The sequence below is a fragment of the Ictalurus furcatus genome, chromosome 13 (genome assembly GCF_023375685.1).
Source record: "Ictalurus furcatus strain D&B chromosome 13, Billie_1.0, whole genome shotgun sequence".
Lineage (NCBI taxonomy): Eukaryota > Metazoa > Chordata > Actinopteri > Siluriformes > Ictaluridae > Ictalurus > Ictalurus furcatus.
The window spans coordinates 7,896,870-7,924,643 of NC_071267.1; the positions used below are offsets into that span (position 1 = coordinate 7,896,870).

Here is a 27,774-nt window from a genome sequence, read left to right on the forward strand (position 1 = left end):
TCACATAGAAGAGATACATCCTCCAATAGTGCCGGTTTTCTTAGACTCTTAATCCTTAAATGACTCTTACTAATTGAGTACTCGGGGTGAATAGAGCAAGCTGCAGGGACTAAAAACATGACTGTAACTCTGGCATGCCGTGTCTTGTCAAAGTTCACATTCTCTTTCATTCACTTTCCGTCGTCACCATCTCTGCATGTGGTAGATTCTTATTAATATCAATCCCTTTCTGTCAGCCTGTCTTTTTAATTTATAATTGAACATAATTGAAGATATAATTACAGCTCACCTATTATAAGAATTAAGCAAATTTAAAGAAAGTGTGTAGGCAGGCAAAGTTAAAAAAAAAATTAATTGGTTTTACTTTAGTATTGAGTGAAGACAGCTTATGAATAAAACACGAGGTTAAGGACGGTAATGCAAATATCCAAGTATATCTGAGTGCAGTTTGAACAAAAAAACCGACTATCCAACGATTCCCACCTCAGCCAAAATGAAACTAATTTGTGGATCATAGCCGTTGCCATATATGTTCACAACAAGAAGTCATAAAAAACAGTTCTGCTATGAACAGTTTGCTACAATTATGCAAGATGGCATGACTAAAGCAACTTGGACAGTTCAAAAGGAACCCAACAATTCAATACTGTAAATGGACAATTTATTGATTACTATGAAATCCCTAATTCATCACTGACAAGATAAAGTAATTCAGTGATGTCTAGTGCGTCAACAATTGTACTAAAATGAGGATATGTCACACTGGACAAGGGTATCTGCCAAATTCTGTGAATATACCCTATTCCAGATTTAGTTCCCCTTTGCTGTTATAATAACCTCCACTCTTCTGGGAAGACTTTCCACTAGATTATGGAGCGTGGCTGTTGGGATTTGTGATCACTCAGCTACAAGAGCATTACTGAGGTCAGGCTCTGATGTTGGGTAAGGAAGCCTGGGGCGCAGTCTGTGTTCCAGTTCATCCCAAAGGTATTTGGTGGGGTTGAGGTCAGGGCTCTGTGCAGACCACTCAGGTTCTTGCACACCAAATTTAGCAAACAATGTCATCATGGACCTCACTTTGTACACATTGGCATTGTCATGTCGAAACATAGTTGGGGCCCATAGTTCCAGTGAAGGTAATTTATAATGCTACAGCATACAAAGACATCCTATACAATTGTGTGCTTCCAACCTTTTAGCAACAGTTTGGTGAAGGCCCACATATGGGTGTGATGGACAGGTATCCACATACTTTTGGTCATATAGTGTATGACGTTCTCTCGAATGATTTCTTCTAGCTTTGTCAGACTGGTAGAGCAAAGTCTCTGTATTATTGTGCTGGCACAATAGCATTATTACAGATGCTGCATACAAGCTCAATAATCTGATCAGAAGTCTGTTTTAGGAGTCCAAATAGAGTCCCTGGGGGCTATACCCTAACAAACCCTCTGTGTGCAATTCTGGTCAAACAGCAGGATACTGCTCTGTGCTAAGAAGCAGTATGTTATATCTTTCCTGTCTTTGGACTAGAGAGGAAACCCTGAAGCACTGGGAGAACATGCAAACTCTGCACACAGAGGGTAGAAGTGGGAATCGAACCCCCAACTCTGGAGGTGTGAGGCAAACGTGCTAACCACTAAGCTACTGTGCCCCCCATTAATAATAATCTGTTAATTATATTCTGAGTTTGTAATAAATTATGTAGAATAGTTAGGAGATGAGCGCTATTTATTTTGGGAGGCTGAGTGCAATATTGTATTTTCTGTTCCTTTTATTATAGACTATTCTGGCTCCACGTTGTTGTAAATGGAGTTCTTAACAACGGTGTAGTATGTGTGATGGATTCATGGCTGGATGAGCTTGAAGCTGTGAGAGTCACTTGTAGGAGTAGCTTTTGACCTTTGCTCCAAGATGGCACCAGTGTATCTGTCGGCATGCAGTCTCTCTTGTCTTTCCTGTCTATTACAGTTTGTTGTATCTGTTATGTCTGTTTGTCTGGCATCTATGCTGTTTTTACTTTGTATCATACCACACTGGTATTGTGTAGACTCAGTGTTGACCTACAATCATCAAGCTTTGCTTAACATCAAAAGCTGTATGGGAGCTCATCTGAGATTTTGTCTCGCTCTGAATTCTCATTTTCAATCCTCGTCCAGCCAACCCGCGGTGGAGTGTGCTCACCGGCTACCTTGCTGCTTTCCTCCTTTAAGGAAGCGCTGCAGGATGAAAGGGAATTGTGGCCGTGTTTGGGTACGAATCAGACGGGCAATTGCTTCCTCCATACAATTGATGGAGCTTACTATAAGCTTGGAGGGACTCCACTTGAAGCGACGGTCATGGGATTACAGAAATGTTTTTCATCTGCCTATATTCCCGGACTTCCTATACTCGTCTAATTGCTCTGCTCCTCCACAATTACGGATTCGTCAGAGAAGAGTGATCTGTTTAAATCTCTGCCAACTGGATTTCTTTTGACTGGATCTGGCCTCGTTACCTCAGTCTCCTCTGAAAATGGCCCTAGTTAATGCTATGTCCGTGTGCAACAAAACTTTTATTTTAAATGACTTTTTTCTGCCAGACCTAACTTGGATATTTTTTTTCCTTACGGAGACCTGGGTTAGTGCTGGTGAGTCAACAGTCTTCGAGGAACCCTGTCCACCGAACTGTTGTTTTATTAGTACTCCAAGGTCTGCTGGCAAGGGCGGTGGGGTTGCTATGGTTTTTAAACAATCACTTAATGTTCGGACAGTTTCTGTTGGGATTTATTCGCCATTTGAGGTACAGTGTGTTGCGTTAGAGTCAACCTCTTCTTCGCTATTCTGTGCTTTGATCTATGGACCACCTAACCTGGACAGTACTTTTTTAAGTGATTTTTCAACTTCTATTGTTCCACTGTATGATTGTATGTTATTATTGAGTGATTTTAATGTACATGTCTGTTGCCCTAGTCGACCTATGGTTACTGAATTTTGTAATGTCTTGGATTCCTTTGGTCTTATTCAACATATAAATCAGGCAACACATGTCCTTGTTCATACTCTAGACCTTATATTGTCATATGGAATCGCTGTTGATAATGTTAATATTGAAAATGCTTCCTTCTCTGATCACAAGCCCATTGTTTTTAATGTCCCTGTTGTGAGCTCTGCCGTTGTGACTAGGCCTTCAGGCTATTACTCCGTTTTATTAATTCACTCACTGCCTTTTAGTTTAGTGAAAGTTATCTAGCTAATGCTGGTGAAAAATCTTAGGTGCTGCAGAGTGTTTTTCTGGGCCTGATGATTTGATTACCTTATTTTACACATTTTTCTCTAACATTTTAGCTCCTTTCAAGCTTAAACAACCAAAGTAAAAGTCTTATTACTGGCTGGATGATAATACTGGTTCTCTCAGACAGGCTTGTCATAAAGCAGAGCAGAGATGGAGGCATGATCGTTTAACTGTGTCTTTTAAAGATTGTCTGTTTAAGTTTCAGAATGCAACAAAGTCAGCTAGGTCTAGGTATTTTTCTGACTTAATAACTACACACTGTCATAGACCTAAGATTTTATTCACCACGATTAATTCAATAATTAATCAGAGTTGTCAATTCCATGGGGAATCGTCAGTTGAACTTTCTGAGAGATTTTTAATGTTTTTTGGTGATAAAGTAATAGCCATTCATTCTTCCTTCACAGTCTGCAGACCTGTCCCTGAATTCGCTGGCTTTACTGGTTTCCTTTTATCATTTTCAACATGTTTCTCTAAAGGAACTGTGTGATCTGGTTAACCAGATGAAAATAACTTCCACTTCACTTGATGTTGTTCCCTCTGAGATTATAAAAGCAACTTTTTCCGTAATTGGCCCCAGTATCCAGGTGTTGATGATCTTTGGATGCTGGGGTGGTCCCGAATTGTTTTAAGCATGCTATTGTTCAACCTTTGCATAAGAAACAGGGTTTGGATGAAGGCTGCTTTAATAATTATCGGCCTGTCTCTAAGCTATCTTTTCTGTCAAAGCTGTTAGAGAAAATTGATCCTGTTTTTAAATTCAGCTACGTTATTGGAACCTTTACAATCTGGTTTCAATGCTTATCGTAGCACAGAATCTGCTTTGTTAAAAGTGTCAAATGACATTTTACTGGCAGTGGATGCTGGTAAAAATACTGTGTTGATGCTACTAGACCTTACAGCTGCCTTTGATACTGTAGAGCATAACATTCTTCTTTGGCACTTAGAGCATTTGGTTGGTATCAAGGGTACTGGGAATAGCACAATTAAAATTCTCCATGGCCAAGTCAGTGATTTACACAACAAATGAGCCCTGTTAAAAGGGGCAAAGTGTTTCATTCTAAGAAGGATTATTTCATACCACTTCATTGAATGATTATCGCTCAAGCTGTATATAGGATTTTGTTAACTGCATATCACATTGGAAAAAACATCTTAGTTAAGTCAGAAAATTAGAGATGTAATGGGACTCCCACTACTGAAAGCCCAGCAGACTGTCATTACTTTTGCCTTCATTAACAATTGTAATTTACAACTGAAAAAAAGACTTATGGAACAGAGATTTTAGGCTTCAAAATACCCAGAAGTACCCATAAAAAAAACAATAACCTCACACTCAGGAAGCAATGGGGACGAGTGTAATTTGAAGAGAAATAACACTGGGTGCTGTCCAATTGTAAAATCCTTTCTGTTTCATTCAGGAACGGAAACTACTTGAGGTTATAGACAAGAGCCGAGACTTGAGTTCCTGAGGGTATAGACAACTGGAATTGTATTGGAAGGCTAATACTTTTGCACACAAACATTGCGCCCTTGAGCAAACTAATTAGTCCCAAATAGCTCCTCAGCTGCCGAGACATAGAGCTTCTGGCTGTCACTACTCTCCTTTTCTTCCTTAGAGGCCTCACTTGTAAAAGACAATATGTGCTTAGTGCACTTTTTCTCTTTGCACTCTCAGTAAAACAGAGATTAAAAATTTATAGGTGATGTATGGTCACAGATATCATGGGGCACATTTAATGCGTTGATTAAAGTTTCAAAAACAGACCTGGTGAGTTATCTCAGATTAGATTCTCGCTTGTCTGCAAATATAAGAATCAACAAATTGGCTTTTCAGCCAAAAGAGATTAACCAGAACACTTTTTATAAAACATAGAACATAGAGTTTGATGTTTTGGCCTATATTTCTTCAGTTGTGAGTCACCTAGTCAACACAATTTTTCCGTTCGGCTGAATAAAAATGCACTGAAGATCATGCACTTCTGTATAATATGCATAATATGTTAAACCTACTTTTAATGTGAATTTAAATAGGCCAACAGAGTTGGTGCTACAAGTGTATAAACAGTATGGTTTTCATTACAATGAATTCATGTCAGCGCAGTGTTTGTCATCAAGGAATGTGATGATATCTGCTTTATTATTATGGTATATTTACATTTATTCATTTAGCAGACGCTTTTATCCAAAGTGACTTACAAATGAGGAAATACAAGCAAAGCGATATATCAAGCGGAGAACAATACAAGTAGTGCTACCAAGATCTTTTAATTGACTTCTAGAAAAGCAAAGTGCGCAGAGTAGAGGTGTAGTAAGTACGTTTTTTTTTTTGATCACAGAATTTTTATTGGAAATTTGCATTTTACACATTATAACACCACACCCCAACAAAACAACCACAGCCAAAACCAAAAGAAAGTGGAAAACAAAAGACAATAACAAACAAACATTCAAAGAAAAACACAAAAAAAAAAAAAAAAAGGTAAGATGATTAGTGTTTACCGTCTATCTCTCCTCAATCCACCTCCAGGGTGCGTACATCATTGAAGTAGGTAATAAATTGTTGCCATTTTTCCAAAAATGAGTCACCCCTGCCTCTGATGTTGTACTTGATTTTTTCAAGTTTTAAAAAGAACATTAAGTCTTTAAGCCAGACTGATATAGAGGGGGGTGGTGGAGAGGTCCAAGACAACAATATTCTGCGCCGAGCAAGTAACGATGCAAAGGCCACAACACTAGCTTGTTTATGGTTCAGAGGCTGACGTTGAGATAAAACACCAAAGATGGCAATTAAAGGACAGACATCCAATTTAATTTTAAGAACGTCGGACATAGTTTCAAAGAAAGAGTTCCAAAAGTTCTGCAGTTTGGGACAGAGTGCAAACATATGACTGAGGTTACAGGGTGAAAGTTTGCATTTTTCACACGTCAGTCACATTGGAATATATTTTAGACAGTGTACTCCTAGAGAGGTGAGCTCTGTGGACCACTTTAAATTGTATGAAACTAAGTCTAGCACAGGACGTGGTGGTACGTATATTATCTAACGCTCTGCCCCAGTAATCACCCTCAAGCTCCAGGCCCAATTCCTCTTCCCAAGCACTAAAGGTTTTGATATTGTAAAAATCGTCTTGTGACCAGATCGTTGCATATATCCGTGAGATAATGCCACCCTTATGAGGATTCAGCTTGAACACCTCTTCCCATGCAGACTTTGTAGGTAAGGAGGGAAAACCAGCGAATAGGGAGGAGACACAATGCCTAATTTGAAAGAAACGGAATAGGTGAGACGGAGGCAGACTGAATGATGAGGACAACTCAGAAAAGTTTGCAAACACATTATTAATGAAAAGATCCTCAAAGCATTTCAGACCCTTCTTTTCCCACAAAGAGAATGTGGAATCTGTAAAGGAGGGGGGAAAGAGGTGGTTATTACATATTGGTGCCATGGTTGAGGCCGAGATAGATTTAAAATGATGACGAAACTGATAGAAAATTTTTAGAGAGGTACATACTATTGGATTATCTGTGTGTTGTGAAAGGGCTATAGGAAGGGAGGAGAACACCGTAAGTAAGTTTTTTTTGTTGTTGTTGTTTTTAAAATATTGATTACAATATGATATGATGATATGATTCATCCAGGGTGTATTCCCATCTTTTGCCTAGTGATCCTGGGATAGGGTCTGGAACCAGGAAAAGTAGTTACTGAACATTAATTAATGAGTTGTCTTCAATACTTCAATAATTCCTCATCCCTTCTGCTTCTACTCTGTATCAGAGATCTTGTGTGGGTCCTCTTGCAGTTGTATCTCTTGGTTCTAGTTTAGTTGGCAAGATTTTGGTTTGAGCAGTCAGCATGCTTTGGGTAGTGTGGTTAGTGGGTAGTATATTCTGTGTTCCCTAAAGAACACCTTGAAGATTCCTACAAAAAAACACTGGGAGATTGCGAGTTCAAATTCAGACAATGCCAAAACCATTTGTGGCTGGGATTCCAAGAGAAAACTGGCCATTCTCTCTAGGTGGCATTACTTTCTCCCCTGTCAAGCAGAGTGACATTAGACAATCATGGGTGTCTGTGAGCACATATTTGTGTAAGAGGGCAGATAATTCTATCCTTTCAGTGGGTTCACCCTCCCTGGGTTGGTAGCTGTCTTATGAAAGAGGTAGAGCTAGCTAATGGGTGTAAATTGGCAAATCGCTAAAGTTAAATACCTGAAATTGCCTTTAGTACTGCCATTCATGTCATTTAAAATTTAGCTGTCTGATATTCCAAGGTCAAATTGTTACTCTTAATGCATTTTTCCCCACACATCTTCTTTGGAGGCCCATTATCAAGATGTCCTTTCTAAAACTGTAACTGCTCATCATCTTTTGTTTCCCTACTGTCTTATTTTCCCTGCACCCTGATGATTGCTGCTGGCTGTTATCTCTAACCACTCCCAAATCTCATATCATCCAGACAGCCACAGTAACCACTTGATTGTTATTTTCCTACTGATCAATTTCATGCAATGAATTACCAAAACATCTGCAAATGCAGTTCTAAGCTGGTCACTCAATCTGCATAAATGTGAGTATAAATAGGCCAACAGATTTGCTGCTACAAGTGTATAAACAGTATGGTTTTCATTAGAGTGAATTCGTGTCAATGCAGTGTTTGCCATCAAGGAATGTAATGATATCTGCTTTATTATTATGGTATATTGATTACAATATTATATAATGTGATATGATATGATGATGATATGACCCATCCAGGATGTATTCATGCATTCATGTGGCAGAGATCCTTGCTGGTCTCTTGTGTGGGTCCTCTTGCAACTGTACCTCATCTCTTGGTTCCAGTTTGGTTGGCAAGGTTTTGGTTTGAGCAATCATCATGCTTTGGCTAGTGTGGTTTATATTGAACAAGTGATTTGGTTAAAAGTAAAGATGCAGGGTTCCCAAGTGGCGCAACAGAAAAGCATGTGTCCTATCACTGGGAGGTTGGGAGTTCAAATTAAAACAATGCCAAAGCCATTCATGGTGGGGAGTCCAAGAGAAAATTGTCTGTTCTCTCTGGGTGGCATTACTTTCTACCCTGTCAATCAAGGCAACACAAGCCAATCATAGACGTTTGTGTAAGAGGGCAGATAATGCTTTCCTCTCAGTGGGTTCACCCTCCCTGGGTTGGTAGCTGTCTTATGAATGAGGGAGAGTTAGCTATTGGATGTGAATTGGCAAGTCACTAAAGTTAAATACCTGCAACTGCCTTTAGCACTGCTATTCATGTCATTTAAATATTAGCTGTCTAATATTCCAAGGTCAAAAAGTTACTGTCAGCGCATTTTTTCCCTACACATCTCCTTTGGAGGCCTATTATCAAGATGTCCTTTCTAAAACTGTAACTGCTCGTTATCTTTTGTTTCCCAACTGCCTTATTTTCCCTGGACCCTGATGACTGCTGCTAGCTGTTATCTCTTACCACTGCCAAATCTCATATCATCCAGACAGCCACAGTAAACACTTCATTGCTATTTTCCTACTGATCAGTTTCATGCAATGAATTACCAAAACATCTGCAAATGGAGGAGAAAAAGAAAAAAACATCACATTGTGAAGGTGCTGCCATTTCAATCAGAAGCCACAGTATTCCCAAGCTGTACTTTCTTGCCAAGACTGACTCATTGAAATGTCACTCATGTCAGTAAGATGGGGGTTCATCAAATGGCTATATGGCAGTCTGCCTCATATAAAGGCATAAATGGCAGTAATTTACCAGTATCTGCAACTAAGCGCTTCAGTTCAGAAGATAACGATGCCCCATCTGATACCCGGAGCAGGGTTCATTTAGGATGGGTTAAGAAAAATAAATCTCATCACAGAGCCAAGCCTCCGCTGCGTCTATGGGATATGTGACATCCACTTAGCCTTATTGAGCAGCATAAACAAGAACTGAATTCCGATCAGTTTGTGTATGCTGTAAAGTGCTGACACACTAAGGCAAGTGACAAACTCAATTCAACCGCCAGTCTCAGCTGGGGTTTGGCTGCTCCGGTCAGCTTTGGCATGAGGTGAGTTATGGGTTCTAAACGACTGAGCAGAAATCAGCCCCCTGCAGCCTTTCAGCAGGGAAGGTGAGACCATGGTCACATTGCATCTGCACTGGCATTTCTGTTAACACTAACCTCGGAAAACAGTGTGGGAATTTCAGAGAGGGAATGAAGCAGTGGTGTGTCAGTCGAGTATACTCAGATATTCATACAGTTACGAGTATAAGAGTATGGTGGAGATATGTTTGAGTATACTATAGATAAATATTAAATATACATATACTATAATTAGAATGTGTGTGTGTGTGTGTGTGTGTGTGTGTGTGTGTGTCATTGTGGACATGGATAGGAAAAAGAGGCAAATATAGAGTATGTGAAAAAGAGAGGAAAAGTGAGAGTCTGTCTCAGTGTCTTTGAGTATATTTTAGTGAGAGAAAGAGGGAGAGAGAGAGAGAGAGAGAGAGGAAGAGAGAGAGAGAGAGAGAGAGAGAGAGAGAGAGAGATCTACAGGGATGCAGGTTGTCTGCTGCAGGCACCAGACTGAGCTCTGTGGAGATGCCTCTGCTGTTTTACATGTAAACCACACACGCACACACACACCCACACACACACCCAGCTTATTAATAAAAGCGGACTAGACATACTAAGACAACCCGGTGACACATATAACACATGCTGCCAGAACCAATTTCTCCTGGAACATATTTGGACCATAACCATAAAAATAGATTTGTACAAATTTAAAACATACCACATGAATGCTGCAAAAATGCATTACATACAATACTTTAGCATGTGTCCTGTCAGACATGTAGTAATGCAAGTCTAGTATTTATTTATATCTTCTACAAAAATTGCTTTCTTAGTGAGACCAATGAGTTATGAATTATAGATTTAAAACTGTGTTGCTGCTTTACCAAGGACTGTCCCCGGATGCTACATACAAAACATCGGATTTGAAAATGCTAGCGAATTCACCTCATTAATATTTAAACAAAGGCCCAAACAAATAATCACACAAACATAATCATGCACAGTGGCGTCAGAACAAATCTGAATAATCAGAGGCCATTAGGCTTCCCAATAGGCCAAAGAACGTAAAAAAAAAGTCTCTGCAATAAACTATAGAGAAATAAGCTTTTAGGACAACAGTGGCTGTATACAAACTGCCTGGTTCTGTGCTTTATTGTGCATAGCCCTTTGAAGGGGGTGTGGCTTGTGACTGCCCCCTATAACCCTGAGATATTACAGCAATTTACAGTGTGCAACCAATGTCCTGCCTTCCCTGTTAAATGACTCCTGTGTGTCACGATCATGCACCATCAAGGACTCTTTAAACTGCTTGTAAAAACACTCTTGTAATGAAGCCTTGCATCTTCTATGTGTTTGCTACTATTTGACAGCTCTCTTTCATGTTTTCACAGTTATAACCTGATCTTATATATCTATGCTGCTAGACATCTGTGTATTAGCGATAACCTTGTATTGAGGTCTTGCTACAGGTTTGAATATCATGTTCGACATCATCCTAGATCATCCTGGTTAGCTCTTGTACACCAATCAGTCAGACATTATAACCACCGGCCTAATATTTGTAGGTCTCCCTTGTGTCAACAAAACAGCTTGTGTACCGACAACAAACAGTTGCAAGATGGGACCTGCATGGATCTGACTTTTTTGTCCAGCACATCCCACAGATGCTCGATCATATTGAGATCTGCAGAATTTAGAGGCCAAGTCAACACCTTGAACTCTTTGTCGTGTTCCTCAAACCATTCCTGAACAATGTGGCAGGGAGCATTATCCTGCTGAAAGAGACCACTGTAATTAGAGAATGCTGTTGCCACGAAGAGGTGTACTTGGTCTGCAACAATGTTTAGGTATGTGGTATGTGTGAAAGTAACATCCACATGAATGCCAGGACCCAAGGTTTCCCAGCAGAACATTGCCCAGAGCATCACACTGACTCCACTGGCTTGCCTTCTTCCCAAAGTGCATCCTGGTACACAGGTAAGTGACGCACATGCACCTTTTACATGATGTAAAAGAAAACATGATTCATTAGACCAGGCCACCTTCTTCCATTGCTCAATAGACCAGTTCTGATGCTCACATGCCCACTGTAGGCGCTTTCAGAAGTGGACAGGAGTCAGCATGGACATTCTGACTGGTCTGTGGCTACGCAGCCCCATACGCAGCAAGCTGCAATACACTGTGTGTTCTGACACCTTTCTATCATAGCCAGCAGTAACTGTTTTCAACAATTTGTGCTACAGAAGCTCTTCTGTCGGATTGGACCAGACAGGCTAGCTTTCATTCCCCACTCGCAATGAGCCTTGGGTGCCCATGACCCTGTCACTGGTTCACCAGTTGACTTTCCTTGGATCACTTTTGGTAGGTACTAACCACTGCATACCAGGAACACCCCACAAGACATGCCATTTTGGAGATGCTCCGACCCACAATTTGGCCCTTGTCAAAGTTGCTCAGATACTTTGCTTGCTTTGATAACTGACTGTTCACATGCTGCCTGATATATCCCACACCTTGACAGATGCCATTGTAATCAGTGTTATTCACTTCACCTGTGGCTGATCGGTGTATGCTTCCTGTAGTTTTTCTTCTATTATATCTCCTTGTTTCTGCTAAGTTTAGTTTGCTGCATTTCTAGTTTAGTTTGTTTACATTTCCATTGTTGGTTATTCTTAGTTTCAGTTTTTGATGCCTTGATTCTTATTCCATTGCTTTGTGCTTTTGTTCTCTTATTCTTATTATTGTCAAGAAATCCTCTAGTGTTTGCATCTATCCAGCTCATGATCGAATCCTAGTTACATATTTAGTATTATACTATCAAATTAAATACACTTATTTTAGAATATCTTTTTATATTAATAATTTTATGGAATTCAAATATGTCATTTCTTCAGTTCTTTCATAGAAACTATTTTTTTTCTCGTTTGGCTGGCTTTATGATTTTTGCATACTGCACCCCTGCCATTTGGTGCCAAAGCAGCAAAAACCAAGGACACTCCCACAATATTTAAGAGCTCAACATTTCTAAACAAAGTAGAAACTATGCAATCAGCATCTAGGACAAAAGAAAATAACTGATCTGATAGAACAATTGCTGCCTCATAGCTCCAGGGTTCCAGGTTCGAACCTTAAATTACTGTCTGTACATAGTTTCTGTGCATGTTTTCCCATGTCTGTGGGGGTTTCATTCTGTCCTCCAGTTTCCTCCCATGTTAGTAGTTGGATTGGCTATATTAAATGGCCTCTAGCTGTGTGAATGTGTGTGTGCATGACGGCCTGTGAAGGACTCCCATTCCGGATGTGTGGATGATCTAATACAGCACTGGCAATCCAATATTACAATATTACAAAGCAGGCACATCTACCACAGAAAGCATCAGTATCAGCGAAATTTGGCAACAGTAGGCTGATCAAATTTGGCAAGTCAAATCTTAGGCTGAAGGAACCACTGTACTTTTAGGCAGTGCTTTTGACTGCCCAGGCCTATGATTTATAAACAAAAGAGACATTTACCCACACACCCCGTGGTGCTAAGCACCATTACTCAATCAGCTACTGAGTCTGGGCAAATGTCATTGGAGAGTGCAGGGAGAGCACATAGCAATGATTTTTTTTCACAGTGGACGACATTCACATGTGCAACAAAATGTATTTTCTAAGGTTAGACAATGATGATTGTGCAAAGAAAGTGGTTAGTAGATGCTTGTGCTCATTTGATTGATTCTAGTGAAAGTGAGAGATGTCATAACAGCCACAGGATGGTTATAAGAGGTGCAACTGACATGAGTATGACAAAAAGTAGAGCCCTGCCACTTAAATCAGTAGTTCTTAAAGTGAGGTCTAGGGAACCCAAGGGTCTGTGAAGCACAGCCTAGGCCAGGGATGCAAAACATATGGCCCGCAGGCCGTGGCTGGCCCGCCTGATGATTCCATGCAGCCTGTAGGCCAAGTAACGGAAATGTAATGTAGTAGTTTAATGGAAATGTAAAGAATTATCCACATGCAGATGTAGTTACTTATAGATTCACTAGAGGTCCTCTTGTCGGCGTCCTTAGGCTATACATGCCTACTATATTCGGTGGCATTACGATACAAATCATGCGAGGTACAGCCAGTATACTGGCCAGGCATGGACAGACAAGGTAAATGAGTTGGTTGCAGTACTTAAACAACAGTCTGTTGTCTTCCTCTTTTGCTTGAAATGCAATTTCATTAAAATTGAGGATGAAGTACATTTGAATTACAATTTCAGTGTGTTGTGGTGAAATAATCTGGTCTTGTATCAGTTTTATCCTTCATGTTGTGTGTTACCCTAATCCTGCCTGTTATGGCTGTTATATGAAAAATTATATCAGAATTCCCTTTTGGGCGATAAATAAGTGTCAAGATCAATAGCCAATGTGCCCCCCTACTCCAAATGAGTTCCCCACCCCTGGCCTAGGCCCTAGGGTCTAATTTATTAAATCACAACCCAGCATTATAAAAGCTATTCCATATATTACTGAGGTGTTATAATTATTAGCTGGGCTGACTGGTCCCTTGAATGGAATGAGTTTAGTCCAAATCTCAACAACTCAAAAATGAGCAGGGATATAAATAATGTTAACTTGGACTTCAGGAATACAAAGCTATATAACATTTAAATAATGTTCATAAAATAAATATTTACTGGTGGGGCCTGTGGATGATATTTTAAAGTTAATGGATACAAAAATGTTGAGATTTTCTGACTCATATGACTCAAACTTCCATCTCATATCTCTCCATCCATTTTCCATAGCACTTATCCTACATAGGGTCATTTGGGAGCCTGGAGCCTATCCCAAGAACTCAGGGCACAAGGCAGAGGACACCCTCTACAGGGTGCCAAGCCATCACAGGGCACAATCGCACACTATGGACAATTTGGAAATGCCAATCAGCCTACAATGCAGGTCTTTGTACTGGGGGAGGAAACTGAAGTACCTGGAGAAAACCCCTGAAGCACAAGGAGAACACATGTGATGGAGGTGTCATTTGAACCATCAACCTCGGAGGCAAACATACTAACCAGTAAGCCACTGTGGCCCCCTGACTCAAACTTGAGAAAAAAAAACTTTTTGAATGCGCCATTTCACCACAATCATTGCTCATGCTTGACACAAAGTCAGGCATAAAACATGTCATGATGTGGCTAAATGGCTTGGCATTCCAGTAAAGCTGCTAAATACATACAAATTTATTTTTAGTTTCATTCTGACACAGACTGGCCATCTGGAGAGAAGGAAAACTTTTGGAGAATAGAAAGGCCATGCTGCACTTACAAAACACACACACAGTAAGCTCCCGGTCCTGTATCTTTTTTTTTCAGATATTTTTGTATCATTCCTAAATTTCTGTGAAACACATCATAGGTGATCTTAACTCCAAAAATCATGGCTACAGTGCCCTCCACTAATATTGGCACCCTTGGTAAATATGAGTAAAGAAGGCAGTGAAACATTGTCTTTGTTTAACGTTTTGATCTTCTGTTAAGAAAATTCATAAAAAATACTCTTATGGATAACATACAATTGCAAACGCAACACCAGTTAATAAATAAATAAATGAATAAATAAATAAATAAATAAATAAATAATTCTTAAATATGGGTGTGCAAAAATATTCCCATTGATATTTTACATTTTTTAGTACACCTAACTGACTGGGAACAGGAAATTGTTCAACCATGACTTCCTGTTTCACAGGGGTATATGAGGTAACACATAGACCAAATTCCCTTAGTCATTCATCACAATGGGTTGGAATATAGCTGTGATGTGTGGCAAAAGGTTATTGAGCTTCACAAAATGGGAAGTGGCTAGCACAAGCATTGAAAACGCCCATTTCCACCATCAGGGCAATAATTAGGACGTTCCAGTCGACTGGAAATGTTGTGAATCAACCTGGAATTGGATGTGTGTCTGTATTATCTCAATGCACTGTGAAGAAAACTGTGAAAAACTCTCCAACGATCACAGCAGAAGAATTGCAGAAGTTAGTTAAGTCTTGGGGTCAGAAAGTCTCCAAAACTATTATCCAAAGTCACCTACATCACCATAAGCTGTTTGGAAGAGTTAGCATTACGAACTTATGCTAATAGCAGTGAGTATTCTCAGTACTAAGGGAAACATTTATGGATTGCACATTCTATCAGCTTATGTGCTGACACCTCAGTTACCTACAAAACACATTTGCCCAAAACAATTCCAAAAACAAAGCTACATTAGGATTTTGTTTGTGTTCTTAAAAAATGCTGGTAATGATAACTGCTTTCTTTTCACCATGACACACTCTACAACGCATGCTACATGACTGTAGGCTTCGCTTCGTGACAGCAAATTCAGATGAACTTTGAACTTGAAATGATTACATTATGTGAAAGAGGCTATTGATTGGCTATTAGCAATATTTGAGCATTTCTATTGCCTTTTTTTTGTTGTTGTTCTATTTTACTTTTGGTGAATTAAAATCTAAAAGTATTTGTTTTGATAATATTACTGCAGGAGACTTTACATCCAGCTGCAGAGGTGCCGGATCTGCATAAAAAGATTCCAGAACGCAGGTGTGCTATATTTTAGAGGTGCCAGATCCTGTTCCGGAAGGATCAAATTGAGCTCTGTTTGAAACCCATAGAAAAATTGTGAGATGAACTGAAGAGGAGAGCCCACCAGTGTGGAGCTTGAAATCTGAAGGATCTGCAGAGATTCTGTATGGAGGAATGGTCTCAGATCCCTTGCCATGTATTCTCCAACCTCATCAGGCATTATAGGAGAAAACTCAGAGCTGTTATGGGTGCTAAAGGGAGGTAGCACAAAGTATCGACTAAAAGGGTGCACACCTATATTTAACAAAAATATTTTGGGGGGATAAACCTGTGTTTTGTTTGCAATTGTTTGAGATCAGTGAGAGCAGAGTATTTTTGTGAATGTTTTGAACAAAAGACAAAAGGTTAAACAATAAAGAAAATTTTCACAGCCTTCTTTGCTCATATTTACCAAGGGTGCCAAGATTAGTGGAGGGTACTGTATACACTCACCAGCCACTGTAATAGGAACACCTATACAGCTGACATGCTTTTCTGATCACCATGGTTGTAAAGAGTTGCTACATTTCTGTAGCTTTCTTGTCAGCTTGAACCAGTCTGGCTATTCTCCTCTGATATCTCTCATTAACAAGGTGTTTCCACCAGCAGAACTGCTGCTCCTTGAATGTCTTTTGACCCTAGAGACTGTGTGAGTATCCCAGAAGATTTTCAAACCAGTCTGGCAACAATCAACAACAATGCCACTGTCAAAATCACTTGATATCACATTTTCCCCTATTCTGAAGTTTGGTACGAACATTACTGAATGTCTTGTCCTATACCGGCATGATTTTATGCATTGTGTTGCTTAATGAGCAGGGGTGCAGGTGTTCCTATTAAAGTGGTGGATGAGTGTATATTATGGTGGAATGTTGTAGTGCCTTTCCTTGCCTCTCAGACTTGCCTGACACTGCCTACAAGTGATTATTATTCATAAAACGAGGCCACGCATTCTCATTAATATTCATTATCTTGACAACATCTTGCTAATAGTGTTGGGAAAAGACGTCGCTGTTTCAAAGCTAAGCAGAAATGTGCTGAGACTTTACTGAAATCTTTAATGTCAGTAAACCACAAGCTAAATCAGTTGCTTATAGTCATACTAACCTGAGGGAAATGTGCAGTTCTGTGAGAATGAGGAGAGGGGAGAGTTGGTTATGGAGATTTATTTGCCACTTGTAGTAATGGATGGTAAAGGTTTCAAGGCTCTTTTTGCTCAGCATTTTCATTCTTTTTGCACACTAACTGAAGAGCTGTGCATATCATCATGTATCAAGCTGCATAATAATATGTGATAATAGTATCGCACAACATGTTACTTGATGTAGTGTAAAATCCCTGGTGTTGATTTAACACCCAGTCCAATGGACACAAATGAACACTCTGCATGTTAATGCAACACTAGGGATTTTACTGTGTAGTAGTCAGTTAGTATGCGGTTTGGTTTCAGCCAGTATCCTGTTCTGTCTGTTCTGCTGTGTGGTGATTGGTTGCTCTGGGCCAATAACAGTGAGCAGTTCAAATAAATCTTTCATGCGATGTAGAGAGTCAGTCATTTTGAGTGACATTTAAAAGTAGGGAAAGTTATTTATTTATTTCTTTTTACAGCAACTCTTATCTAAATCTAAATATCTACAACAAATGTTCTGCATTCAAATCCAAATAATGCTGTTTTTATATATCATGTCAAAATAGTATTAAAGAGTGTCATAGGGTGATATAAAAATGTATTCAGAAAAAAAAAGTAAAATATGTTTTTTTTTTTCCAATAATGTCTGCCAAGTGATGAATAAATATGGATTACTATGCATGACTGGAAAGGGAAAAAAATCTAACTGTCAGTGTGGGGAGGGAAAACAGCACATTCAAACGCACACACACACATACACACACACAAACACACACACACACACACACACTTACTGTGGTGTCCTGGTCCTCAGCATGCACAGTGGTCACGATGGTCCCTTTGACAGCATTGGGCGCCACCATGCCTCGATACAGGGTCTGGCTGAAGATGGGCGAAAAATCGTTCATGTCCTTCGCAAACACAGAGAAGAGAATGAAAGCCTGATTAATGGCACCTTTACACAACCGTCCTTTCCTTCTTTCTTTCTCTCTCTCTCTCTCTCTCTCTCTCGCTCTCTCTCTCTCTCTCAGCCAAGCTTGCAATTGTGGCTCTAAACCGTTGTGTGAGCAGAACCCCATTACCTGGTTCCTCCACTGCACTAAACAAAAATGGCATCTATTCAATAGCAGATCATGAACAGTATTAAGGATGTGACTTGGTTTTATGTGCCCAGGGACTCAAGCCCCCTTAAAAAAAACCTTGGATGAGAGATAATTATAGCCTTTGAGAATGCAGAGAGCATAAAAGTCAGTGACACTAGAAAAAAGAAGATAAAGCAGAATAAGACAGAGAAGAAGCTGAGCTGAAGGGGAATAGTGGAGGACGTGACTTTTCGCTATGAAGTTTATTTGTGGAGGACTTGGTGAAGGATCTGAGTAGTACGACTTTGTGAAATGAATGCTGATGAGGCAGACGGCTCTGCCCTCTCGTCGTCAATACAACACGCCTCTCTGAGTCCAAGGAGAGGCCAGTGCAGTTCAGCTACCTAAATTACACACCCCTTTCCCCCCACCATGGCCCCTCCTGCAGGAGTTGGCCTTTCAAAGATGTCCTTGGGTTGATCTGAGCTCCTGACTAATAAAACTGAGCTGTTTACTCGTGTGTCAAAAACAATCGGGTATTGCAGAATGCACTTTGGAATGAAACTGCTGTAGGTTTTTTTTTTTTTTTTTTCCATTTTCCATATCCTCATATCTGCAGGTGTGGTTTCCTGTCAGAAATGAAAAAAAAAAATGCAGGCCTTTTATTCTGTTAGACAAAAATAATAATAATAATAAAAGTGTAGCGAGCTGCTCTGTAAGTGTTAGTCTTCCAGTTATAGCTTTCCTCATCAGGACCCACACCCCAGGGGCACTATCACATCTTAATCACGCTGATATTACTCAGCCTCCATGCATCAGGTAACATATTCATTGACTGCCTGGACTTGTGCTTTCTCATTTTCCGCAGCAACTAATTATCAATTAGCTGCGGCATGAAAAGAGGAGAAAATTAATAAACAGTCCCAGAACTCATCTGCAAAGACAATTAGCTGTTCTTTTGAGACTAAAGAGAACATAATATGCTCGCTGCCTTGCCATGCAGCACGGCTTTGTGAATGTGATGAAAAGGAGCTCCTGTGACATGAACACAAGCCAAACAGATGGCAGCCAAAACAAAAAAGAAATCACTTCATGTGAGGAAAATGTGATAAATCATGGGCATTTTTAAATAAAAAAATATGCCTAATCTTATTTATGGCTGAGGGAGTGAGCCTTATTGGTCGCCGAGATTAAAGAAATTGCGAGACCTTAGGAATATCAATCCACTTGAAAAATATCACAACAGTGTTCTCTTTCAGTCACTGGTACTAAACCTGGCAGCTGCCCTTCACTGAAGGCTAATTGGCATTCATCATGGGTCTGATGTCTCATCTCCAGAATCCTTCAGCATCGGGAAGCCACAGTGCTGAGAGAATTTTGTAAAAATGAATGGCCACTTGTAAACACTTGTAAACAATGTGCATTAGGGCTGGATAATGTACACAATAGGGGAAATAATCTACTCTCTTAAAAAAATATCGATTCATGATTTAATAGCTTGTTTAACAATAGATATATACAGCATATACATTTAAATCCATAATGAACAAGATGAGAAGGATTGACAGATTGATAGCTCTTTCTCGATTCTTTGGGTGGTGGTGCAAGGAGTTCTTAGTTGGTGGGGCGATTTGTCTGGTTAATTCCGATAACGAATGAGATTCTGATATGCTAAATAGTTACACGGCCCCTCACAGATGACGTCCAACTTCTTAGAGGGACAAGTGGTGTTCAGCCACGCAAGATGGAGCAATAACAGTTCTGTGATGCCCTTAGATATCCGTGGCTGCACGCGCGCCAAAATGGTCAGACCAGCATGTGCCTACCCTACGCGGGTAGAGTGTCGGGTAATCCGCTGAACCCCATTCGTGATTGGGACTGGGGATTGCAATAATTCCCAGTAAGCGCGGTTCATAAGCCCGCACTGATTAAGTCCCTGCCCTTTGTACACACCACCCGTCGCTACTACCGATCGGATGGTTTAGTGAGGTCCTCGGATCAGCCCCGCCAGGGCTCCTCGCAGGCCTTGGCGGAGTGCCGAGAAGTCGATCAAACTTGACTGTTTATAGAAAGTAAAAGTCGTAACAAGGCAAAAGTCGTAACAATGGCAAAAACTTCTTATGCAGGATTATATACAGATCAGTCATAACATTAAAACCACAATTTGGTCCTTGTTAAAGTTGCTCAGGTCCTTAAACTTGCCAATTTTTCCTGCATCCAAAGTATCAACTTTGAGAACTGACTGACTGTTCACTTGCTGCATAATATATCCCACCCCTTCACAGGTGCTGTTGTAACAAGATAATTACTGTTATTCACGTTACCTGTCATTGGTTTTAATGTCATGGCTGATCGGTGTAAATCATTACTCTGTTACAACTGTATGCTATAAAGACAAATAGTACTAAGTTTAAGTACTTAAAGAATGTTCAGTATGAACAAATAGTTCTGGGATAAGCAAAGAACAGTCTTTATGATTAGAGCATCAGTTCTTAGATACAAATCGACAGCATCCAGGTGAAATTATCCAGTGAAACAAGAGACTACTAAGACTTGGGCATTAACTGTTTTGGGGAATTGTGAATCAATTATGCAGACAACTTGTCTTCTGAATGGACAGTGCTGAGTCTGGAGTTAAAGCATTGGCTTACCGTTATCGTGACTGTAACAGTAGCTAAACCGGGGGGCATACTGCCATCGCTGTCCACTGCCTCCAATACAAAGGTTTGCGTGGTCTCCTCAGGAGAGAGCTTCTCAAAGTCCAGTGTGTGCAGCACCTTCAGTTCTCCTGTAACAGGGTTTAGCTCAAAGAGTTTCCTGGCCTCTGGTGTCCTGATACGGTAGGTGATGTGCGAGTTGGGGTCTGCATCTAGAGCCTAAATTAAGTAAGAGAGTGAACTGTTCAATAAGCACGTACAACACAAGAGAATCTGAAAAGCAGGGAATTTAAACATGAACTGTTGGGTATATGTGTGGTAATGTGGGAAATCTGCGAAATGTCAAGATGTTTTCATCCCAAAATGATGAAAAAAAGTGGGCTTCCACCAAAATTGGGCTTTTCTCCTTATAACATGCTTTGACACTTCTACTTTAAGAAAACTGAAATATATTTCCTAAAATCGATGATAAATATGAATGAGAAATGATCTTATTAACTTTCTAAACTTTCCTAGGTTTTCTGCAGAGATCATATTATGTAGATAAGGAACCAGTTTAATAGACATAGCAGAAAAACTGTCTGTGGGCCATAAATAAAGATGGATATAAAGATCGACGTAATTTTCATGGTTATATTTCTTCTATTTTATTTATTACACGTTAAATGAAATGCAAATACATAGTAGTTGTTCTTACACAATCAGTGTGTTGGTGTATCTTGAATTAATTTTCAAATGCTTCAATGTGCTATAAAATACTATAAGACACCAATTTCATCTCAGGCAAACCTGCAGTTTTCATAACTACACAGTCTACAGTAGAACATGTCTCATAATTTCACCATAGGAAGGGTATTTTGTCCTCACATAATTTTCAGACCTTTCACAGTGAGCCGACTTCATATTAAAGAACAATAAAATTAGACACAGTACTATTAAATACTGATAAATGAATGATTGACTGGGCCATTCTATCACCTTGATTTTTTTTCTATGAAACCAATTGAGAGTTTCCTTTACTGTATGCTTTGGATCGTTGTTCTGCTGGAAGGTCCAACCACGTCTCCTGGTGGATGGCAGCAGATTCTTCTCAAGAATCTCCCAGTAAAGGGCTCCATTCATCATTCCTTCAATTATATGAAGTCTGCCAGTACCGTGCGATGAAAAACAGCCCCACAACATGATGCTTCCACCTCCAAACTTCACTGTTGGTATAGTGTTTTTAGGGAGATGTGTAGTACCATTTCTTCTCCAAACATGGTGTGTAGTATGACAGCCAAAAAGTTAAATTTTGCTCTCTTCTGACCAGACTACACTCTACCAGTATTCCATAGGCTTGTCCAAATGAGTTGTAGCAAACTTTAAATGAGCTTTGACATGTATTTTCTTTAGTAATGGAGTCCTCTGGGGTGAGCATGAGCAGTGGAGTGCATTGCCTAATGTTTTCTCTGTGATGATTGCACCTGCTGCCTCCAAGTGTTACTGGAGCTCTTTTTGAGTGGAATATTCTGGGAGCTCCTGGGTGTGGCCGGTTGATGACGGAGTGATGTTGCTTCCACTTAATATAATATAATGGCCCCAATGGTGCTTACTGTAGGATTCAGAAGTTTTGAAATACATCTGAATCCGATTCTATCAATATGTTTTGCAACAATAAGGCTGCAAAGGTCTTGGGAGAGCTCTTTGATTTTACCTATCATGAGATGTTTCTTGTGTGACACTTTGGTAATGAAAACCTTTTTATAGACCATCAATTTACTAATCCAGCTGATATTAATTTGCACAATTTGCACAGATAGGTGCTATAATTACTTATGGATTTCAGCTGGTTCATTGCTGTCACGTAATTAACGTAATGGAGGTTAGGACGGATGCAAGTGCAAATAAGAGCTTTTAATAAAGAGAGGCAGGCAGACAAACCCAAATCATGAGACAATAGCGTGGTCAAAAACAGGCACTGTCACGATCTCCCTGGCAGATGGCGCTGTGGCGACAACGTGCACGAGCGGCTTCAGAGCGCACACGTGCTTGAAGTGGGCATGGACGCTAAAACTGTGTCAAGTGTTGCCAGCTGTCGGCAATTAAGAGAATGCTGACTGGTTATTTAAACCCCTCGTGTGGCTGCGCATTAAAGTAAAGTAGAGAAAGGACTAATGGAGAAAGGATGAACAGAAGAAGAAGAGGAGGAGGAGGAGGAGGAGGAGGAGGAGGAGAAGAAGAAGAAGAAGAAGAAGAAGAAGAAGAAGAAGAAGAAGAAGAAGAAGACGACGACGACGACGACGGAATTAATAATGGTGCCAGGTTGTGATATTGCCATGCTCTGTCTGTTTTCCTGTTCCTTAGCGTATGCCTTGTTAAGAGTGTTTATGCCATGCCAGAGTTAAGAGTGGTTATGCCATGTCATAGTTAAGAGTGTTTCTGTCTTTGTTTAATGAGTATTCATGCTTAAGTTTTGCTAAATGGAAAATTCCCATTACTTAATTTTTTTCACACATGTAGAGAAGAACAAATGTAAGTTATGTCCTGGGGAAAAACACTATTGCCAAACTAACAATAAAAACACTATCAATAAGTAGTATCTCTTATTGTTAAGCCAGTTTATATTATTTGTAATGCAAGTACATGATGTAATTGATGATGTAATTAGTAATTCATTACTTTTATGAAGTAACTTGTATATCAACACTATATAACAAATGCTATTAATTTTTCAGTACTTTTATTGTTGAACATAGTGTTTTGCACTAAATAATCATAGTGAGCTTCGTATTTATAGTATCATAGCCCATCTGTTAAATTCTAATCACAACAATCTAGATTCTTATTTTTTTTTGGTCCTTAATTTTAATGTTTTATCTCTTATTATGGCATTCAGCTTTTTTTATGAGACATCCTAGTACTGAGGTACTACATATAGCAAACACAATCAAAATAGAAAAAATCTAACCATATGAGTTGCATAAAAATGTGCATGTCACTGAAAATATATATTTTTTAAAATGTGACCCTGACTTTGAAATAATAGGAGAACAAGCAGAAACAAATCCCATTGTGCTCATAGATTCAGATGGAAAGTGCAGCTCTGACAATGGTGTGTGTGTATGTGTAGGAGAGCAGGACATAGACAGAATGGGCACTAATCTCTGAGAGAGATAAGGCTGTCTGCAAGGCCTCCCAGCTCGTGTCATTGGAGGTCTGTCACTGATGGAATGATAATTTTGTCACGGCAGTGTAAGAAGCAGCCCTCACACACACAGTCCATATACACCTGGGGATTCTAGTAATTACACACCTGTGATAGCCTTCGGCTGATAAAACCAGATTCATGCTCTCAGATGAGAAAACATTTGAGAACGGGTATGTGATGATGAGGTAATGAGATAACAAGCGGAGATATTCCACACACTGTTGAAGAGAATAGCTGAAATACTGCCTGTCTTACATGAAGTAGGATCTCTTGTTACAAAGTCATTTCGAATTCTCATTTCTAGGGACGTACCTTGATCTGATACTTACCTGAAACGCTGGATTGGTATCAGATAGGATTTGAAATATTTTTTTTTCACCTTGTTTTAGATCCTAGCGCACAGTTAGGTAGATCTGAAGCATATTACTATCATGGCTGTGACATTTCTCATACCCTAACAGAATCTTGAAAAGAGTCTGATTGTCTGACAGTATTGGTATCAGATATTATCAGTATCAGATATTAGCTGATTAATAGCATTCTAGTGTTCATGTACAGTATAAAATGAATACAAAATGTGTAATATCATGAAAGAATACAAACTCCAAGTGGTCCCTTTTGAAAAAGATGTTAAAACTCTAAAGTCACTAAATGGAGCATGGAGGACAGCAAAAAGCTTTAATAGACAGAAGAACAATAAAATTGATTTGAAGCTTTAAGGTAAAATCGACAGCTGCCTACACTGCTTCTCTCCAATATCGACTTGTTGACATTTGATCCTGGAATGCATTTTTCTTTTTCGTCTTCCTTTTTTTTAAAAAAAAAAAAAAATACTTTATTACCTTATCTAACCTGTCTGCCCAATGAGGGCTTTGATCTTAAAGCTTTACAATGTTCACAGATCTGACACTCCTATCAGCAGTCCAAGAACAGACATAATTTCATCGGTCGCTTTCAAACAGTACTGTCTGTGATCATTAGCAGCTCTTAAATGATCTAACTCCGTGTACATGCTACAGGGGAAATAGTTCAGGTCCTAAATATACACCCACTGACCACTTTGTTAAACACCTCTACTCATTTATGCAATTATTCAATCAATTCAACCATGTGGCAGCAGAGCAATGTATAAAAACATGCAGCTACAGGTCAAGAGCTGAATGGGGGAAAGTGTAATCTTAGTGAATATAACTGTGGCATCTTTGATTTTTTTTTGTTGGTGCCAGATGGGCTGGTTTAAGTATTTCAGTAACTGCTGATCACCATTTTTTACAACTGTGGTGAGTGGAAAAGCATATCAGAATGCACAACACTGAGGTGGATGATCTACAACAGCAGAAGACCACATAGGCATCTGCTTCTGTCAGCCAAGAACAGGAATTTGAGGCTACAGTGGGAGGCTACACAGACTCACCCAAACTGAACAATTGAAGTTTAGACTGTGCTGCAGAAACCTGCTTGTCTGATAGGATTATTGAAGGAGCAGGTGTACAGGTGTTTCTGTGATGAAGTGTGTGTGTGTGTATGTGTGTGTTTGAAGCTCACAGTAAGGTTTAGGATAGCCATGTCCGGTGGGCTGTTCTCAGGCAGAATTATGTTGTAGGATGTCTGGGAGAACACTGGGCTGTTATCGTTTATATCCAGCACTGTGATGGAGAGTTTGATGGAGGCTCTGCGGGGGTCCAGTGCTGCATCTGACGCCTCCACGACCAGCTCATAATGCTCTCTCTGCTCCCTGTCTAGAGCCATCACTGTCCAGATGCTTCCATCGGTGCTGATTTGGAAGAGGTCAGCATGGCTGAGCAGCTTGTAACGTACCTGCCCATTCACTCCCAGGTCAGAATCCATAGCCTGTACACACACACACACACACACACACACACACACACACACACACACACACACACACACAGAGACAAGGATGCAAATGCAAAGGATCACCCATGCAGATGTTTCCATGACTAATATCACAGATCACAATAATTCTCTTTATTTCACAGAACTTGTTAAATTCCCTAAGGTTGTTGATTAATTTTCTAGAACAGCAGCTCTGACAGTAGTGCCAGTGGCACAGCAATTCACATATTCATATTAATGCACTTATTCTAATTTCTATTGTAACAGATCATTCACAGGGACTTGTATGGTGGATATGCTACATAATCGGATTCTAATAATAAGCACAGAAATATTTTGTTATTTAACAAAGAAAAATTTATAATTCTTAGTATGGTTTCTGTAAGGAGATGTTTATTTAACTTTTTTGGAAGGAGGCTCAAGTGTCAGAGCATTCTAACAATCAACAGTAAAGCTTTAAAGCTTTGCAACCTGGGAAGGTCTTTGGTTTTATACTTTCCTGGTAACAAGCTGCATTATTTTTCTCTTATTTACTTTAAAACAAATTGAGGGAACAAGTGTTTGTAGTTATAAGCGATAACAGTAACTAACTTGTTAGTGACTAACTAAATTGTTGTGGTTTAGAAGAGGATTAAAACACTTTGGCACATGCTGTTTGGTAAATAATCAATAATTGGAGTAGTAACACATAATGCCATTCTGTCACTTATTATTTTCTTATAACAGCAAATCCTGAAGTGTTTTATTCCTTATTTAACACATGGTATTACAAAGGAAGGTTATCTAGCTTTACTTTGAAACGTGTAGTGGTAGTAAATTAGTAATTGTAGTAGAATCTTGAACATGTTTCGCCACTCAGATACGAGATGATGGAGATGAACTAAAGCAGAACTGATGAAGCACCTTGGATGAGTCCATTCATTAAATTCCTACTTCTAGACATGGGTAGGAGGTCCAAAGAACAAGTGCTCAATCAGCAACCCAGTGAATCTGTTTGGTCCATAGAAGTAATGACTGGTTCACATAGAATCCTCAGTGGAATGATCAATAACAGCAGCAGCATCCCTGACTGCCTGCAGTAACCACACAGGTGCACTGGGTTAAACACTGACATGTGTATGGCACCTGTTCTCTCTCTCTCTCTCTCTCTCTCTCTCTCTCTCTCTCTCTCTCTCTCAACCAGGCAAAGGTTTATGAGACCAGTATTAACTTTAAATCTATGTACATATAGTGTACATAAAGCCTCTTCTTTCCCTCATACAAAAACAGGACAGCTTCCAGCATGGCTAGGATTTAACGGCATTTTCTTTAAGGATTTTAAGACAAAAGACTGGCAGGACTATTCATTTGGTATTGTTTTTAGTGCATGTACTTAAAAACAGCTCGTTGGCAAGCAGGCAAAGGAGCCACTGCGTTTCCCTGATAAGCTCTGCACCGGACCGTGAGATTGCCTACTGCCATGAATTATACAGTAAGGCAGAGAGCACACACACCCCCTCACTCACTCATTCATTCATTCACTTACTCCTTTATTTAGCTTTGTAAGGACTTCCGCTGGCATCATGCTTACTAATTCCTGCTACGTGTCTTCCCCTAAACATAACCCTTACCATAACCTCAGTAACCAAATGCATGTTATTTACCATGCGAGGACATTTGTCATGATCCCATAAAATGCACATTTCTCTTAATATCTTTGTGAGGACCATCCACTGACAATTAATTATGCAGTTAAATAATGCTACAGTAGATATAATGATATAAAAGGGAATACTAAATTGGCAGGTATTTGTGATGTAAAAAATAAAACCAAAATAAATCATGTCTGATATTTTTCCAACTAAAATATGATATAGCAACAAAATTCAAGTGAAAAGCAAATATTTTAGGGGAAAGAAATTACGTGCAGTACAATAACCTGGT

At 39.6% G+C, this 27,774-nt stretch overlaps 1 protein-coding gene across 1 annotated transcript in view; it reads right to left on the minus strand.

Annotated features, from left to right (window-relative positions):
- The window catches only part of pcdh15b (protocadherin-related 15b), a 231,843-nt gene that overhangs the window by 67,032 nt on the left and 137,037 nt on the right, over positions 1-27,774 (minus strand). Inside the window, exons 20-22 of the mRNA XM_053640491.1 lie at positions 25,540-25,845; positions 20,802-21,026; positions 17,863-17,979 (exon numbers count right to left, since the gene is read on the minus strand). Coding sequence (XP_053496466.1) covers positions 17,863-17,979; positions 20,802-21,026; positions 25,540-25,845 — 648 coding nt within the window. The remainder of the gene's footprint in view (positions 1-17,862; positions 17,980-20,801; positions 21,027-25,539; positions 25,846-27,774) is intronic.